The sequence below is a fragment of the Mastomys coucha genome, chromosome X (genome assembly GCF_008632895.1).
Source record: "Mastomys coucha isolate ucsf_1 chromosome X, UCSF_Mcou_1, whole genome shotgun sequence".
In the NCBI taxonomy this organism is placed as follows: domain Eukaryota; kingdom Metazoa; phylum Chordata; class Mammalia; order Rodentia; family Muridae; genus Mastomys; species Mastomys coucha.
The window spans coordinates 154,672,092-154,676,704 of NC_045030.1; the positions used below are offsets into that span (position 1 = coordinate 154,672,092).

The window sequence follows — 4,613 nt, forward strand, 5'->3', positions numbered from 1 at the left end:
TGGTGGTTGAGAACCTGGGAGCTCTGAGGGTACTACTTAGTTCATATTGTTGTTAGTCCTAAGGGGCTTTATAGAGACCAGAGAAGGACATTGAATCACTTGAAAATATATGGTCAGAAAACATTCAGTTAAAAATAAGATTTAATGGCAATTACAGTTTGAATTGGTATATTCTTTTTAAAAATGCATTGCTCTATATTTATCTCACCTGAGAGTTAATTCTCCTATTCTTTTTTTTTCATTGATTTATTTGTTCACTTTACATCCCAATACAGCTCCCCTCTTCCTCTCCTCCCAGTTCCAACCTCCTTCCCCTCTCCATACTCTGCTATGCCTGCATCCCAGAGCCTAGCACAATTGTCATTTGAGAGTCATCATCCAGCAGCTGATGGAAACAGATGCAGAGACCCACAGACAAACACTAGGCAGAGATCAGGGAGTCTTGTGGAAGCTTTGAGGAGGGATTGTGGGAGCCTGGTGGTCACAGACACTACAAGAAGACCAGCAGAGCCAACTAAACTAGACACATGGGGGCTCACAGAGACTGAACCACCAACCAAAAAGAATGCATGGACTAAACCTAGCCTCTCCCAACATATGTAGCAGATGTGCAGCTTGATCTTGATTTTTTTTTTAAATTGGTCCTTTGCACTACTGGGAATGACTTGAACTTAGGGCATCTTGTATCCTACCTTTGAGCTATAATTATGACCCCTTTTTATATTTTTCCCCATTTGAGACAGTCTAGCTAAGTTGCCCAGGCAGGCCTTGAGTGTAAGAATCTCCTGCCTGAACCAGATACAGCACCTCTTTCCTCATTTTAAGAGGAAACCATTGGGTCTATATGTAATCCATATTGGCCAGCTCAGGCTGGCTCAAACTTGGCATTCAGGCTGGCTCAAACTTGGCATTCTCCTGACTTGGCCTCAGGACACTGGCAGCATAGGTAAACCACAACACCAAATTAATTACCATCTTCTGACTCCTTTTTCTTCCTGCCGTTTGAGTCTTTAGGTCATTAATATCTCCTTGCTGCTCTGGCTCAAGATGGATAAAGCTTTTGCACTATAGTGCCCTATCAGTAACTATGAAGAAAGAGTACAAACCTGACCTAGTTCAAGCTTGAACATCAGATCATTGTTCTACTTCCATATTGAATGATTTAAATTCATAATGTAAACTGATATTTCCAGGTTTTTCAACTTCTATTTCATACCCATTTACTTCAGTTGCATAGAAAATCTAAGTGGTAAGACAGCCATGATTTTGGAGCTATAGCCAATCCAGTAGTGAATTTGTTTTGCAGAGCCTGCTACTGCAGAGGCAAGGGTAGAGGCCAGAGACCATGGCAAGTCAGTGGTGGGGACACAGATTAGAACAGGAAAACATATTTCTTCTGAAACATATTTTAGAGGTATGCTACTTCCCTAAGTAAAAAAAAAAAAAAAAAAAAGGAAGAGGAGGAGGAAGAAGAGGAAAAAAAAGAAATTCCTGGAGATCATATAAGCTCTAACAGTTATTGACTCTTGTTAAGTTGTTCCCAGCATATATTCTGTAGAGTTGAAATTGTAAAGCACCCCTTCAAAGTTTGAACTTGCTTTTTTAACTTTATATTTATTCCTTTTGAGGGGGGCATATTCTTTCCATGCTTAAGTATTTATTGTAAATTACTTGTAAAAGGATTTTTTATTTTGTTACTTTCTAAGCCTGAAATAGGCTCTAATTTAAAGTGGCACACTCAGAATATATCTATAATAAGGTTTTTACGTAGTGAGTATATAAAATGGCTTTTTAATTTGCTGCTTTTCAGAGATTGAAGATGAATATGATGATGACAATGGAGCTGATGGAGATGATGAAGATGAAGATGATGATGAGAGTTGTGAAGAAAATCTTCCAGAAAACTTAAAAAGATACAACACTAGCTCAGTGGCTTTACCCCTGTTAACCAAAAGAAGACGATCATCTATTCCAGATTCTTTTATGGTTCGTATACTAAAATGAAAATCTTTGTTCTCATTATGCTGTATCCCTTTTTATAAAATAACATTCTGTTGAACTGGAAAGTTCAGACTTACCTCTGGCCACTTGGGGGCCTCTTGGTGCTACCATGTCCTATGATTAAAGCCAATAGGAAACTACACCAGCCTACTCCAGGCAGGATGACAAAAGGCACAGACCTTTCAGTAATGAAGACTCTGTAAAAAGCGTCAAGACCTGCTGAGGTGTTTGCCAAAGGTGAAGGAAATACAGAATGGATAGTAGAGGAAGGTAGTTATTGTAAGAGTTTTCCTGGCACAAGGACATTTTGGCAGTTGGGAGCCAAGAACTACCACGAAGTCACACTATGTAACAAATCTCACAAGACATTTAATAACTAGAGAGTTGCCCACATGGTCAGGTTCCAGATGGCATAGCAGGCTCCAGGAGACAGAGAGGACACTTAGCAAGTAGGCAAGAAGAGACAAATGATTAGAGCAGGTGGAGGGGAGAAGCAGCTGAAGAGGCAGATCCTAGAATTTGGAATCAAATATGGTGGGTGACAGAAGCCAGCAGAAACAGATGATCCGCTACGTGCCTTAAAAGAGTCAAATCAGCAGCTTGAGTCAGATCAGAAGCTTGGTTTAGAGTGGCCAAGTCCCTTTACTAGTTAAAAGGCACAGATAAGAAGTATTAGTTCATCTTGCTGATTAGTAGCTCTGGCTGGAAGGGCCCATTGAAGCTTATGAAGGGGCTTATGAAAGGGTGCAAGGGGATGCTCCTGTGAGGTGCTATGGGCTGCTTCATATAGATGGCCAGGAAGAAGGGAGAAAGAGGGGAACCAAGAGCATAAGAAACCAGCCATTCCTAGAAATGACAGAATTTCATCCTTGGTGCTAGGGATTGTAAGTGGCTGAATTAAGTACTTTCTATCTAGAGTAATGAGCTTGTAAGTTGGAGTAATAGCTAATCCCAGATAAGTAAACCAAGGGCTGGATATCTGTACCTTAGAGGGTGAGGCCCTGTATCTCTTGTCAGAAAGGAAGTTTAGTAGAGTCGAGAGGTGTCAGTCTGGCTAATTTGTAGGGATGAACTATAGAGGAGAAGATCAGCTACATATTGTATAAGCTTATATTTAGAGAGAGACAAAGAAAGTAATTCAGAGGCCAAAACCTGGCCAAATACATGTGGGCTTTCCTGGAACCCCTGGGATAGGACAGTCCAGGTGAGTTGGATAGAAAGATGGGTGTACAGGTCAGTTCAAGTAAAGGTAAAGATATTTTGTGACTCGGGATAGAGCGGAACAGAAAAGAAGGCATCCTTGAGGTCTAGACAGAAAAATGAGAGACCCCTGAGACAGTGATGGAAAGGAGAGTATAGGAGGTTGGGTTCTGCAGTTTGGAGAGGAACCAATACAGAGTTAATAAGTTGGAGATCCTGAACCAAGTGGTAACTTCCATTGGGGTTTTAAAGTGTGTATAAGGGGTTGTTAAAAGGAGAAGACAATGGGCCACAAAAGTCTTTTGCTTAAGAGGTCAGAGATAAGTCCCCTGAGATTTTGAGGAGAGGGTGAAGATAGGTGATGTAATTGGTAGGGTTTTGCAATTGGGTGACAAGAAAGGACTGATATTTGGCTATAGATGGGCTTTGGGTATCCCATGTATGGAAATCCACCTGGAAAATCAGTAAAGGAAATGATGTGTTGGATTGTGTAGTTTGGAGAGAAAAGAGGAAGAGAAAGGCCAGTGAGCCTGGAGTCAAGTGGATTATGGGAACAAAAAAAATAGGGGCTCTCACTTTGGCTAGGTGGTCCCTTCCCAGCAAGGAGACTTGGCAAGGTCTGTATTAGGAAGGTTGGTACTACTAGGAAGGAATGAGTAAGGGGAATACCCTTAAAAATACAACTAAGTGTTGGTTTTTCCCCTGACAGTAGGGGAATAAAGGAGAGGTAGGTCCCCAAAACTCTGTCAGGACAGAGTAAGTAGTCCCAGTGTCTAGAAGGAAGGAGATTGGTTACCCTGATACTGTGTACTACCCATAGTTCTCTGTTAGAAATGGTGGTGGCCAAGGGAACCCAGGATCCCCCAGTCACCCATGGCTGTACCTAGGGGGTTGGTTAAAGGATGATCTGGGCTTGCTGTCCCCTCACCACGAGGGCCAGGGAAGACAGTCAATAGCCCAGTGTCCCACTTAATGGCACCTTGGATATAGCCAATAGGGTTTGTGAGAGTTCTGGCGTGCCCATACCTAGTGACCCTCCTGGTAACATTTTAAGCAGGGACCTGGAGGTTCTCAGGCTTTCAGAAGCAAGGGAGCCTGTGAAACTGCTATGGCCTGCTTAAAGGTACATTTAGCCATCATCAGATATTTTTGTTTTCAGGCTCTCTCATCTCTACCATGGTATACCTTAAAGGCCACAAATAAGACTTCTGCCTCTGGAGTCAGTGATGCACTCTATGGGCATTTATGTTTAACCCTAATGTCAGGGAAACTCTGGGAGAAGTAGATCAGAAGGGATTTTTTCCATCAGGATTCAGACCGATAGATTATAGGAGGGCCTTTGTAAGGTGACCCAGGAATTGGGACAGATTTTCATGTTATTCCTGGATGACCTCTCTGGGGATATGTGTGTG

General features: G+C 42.1%; 1 protein-coding gene across 1 annotated transcript in view; it reads left to right on the top strand.

Annotated features, from left to right (window-relative positions):
• Window positions 1-4,613, top strand: part of Bend2 (BEN domain containing 2) — an 83,674-nt gene that overhangs the window by 19,748 nt on the left and 59,313 nt on the right. The window contains exon 4 of the mRNA XM_031383599.1: window positions 1,811-1,986. Within this exon, the coding sequence (XP_031239459.1) occupies window positions 1,811-1,986 (176 nt within the window). The remainder of the gene's footprint in view (window positions 1-1,810; window positions 1,987-4,613) is intronic.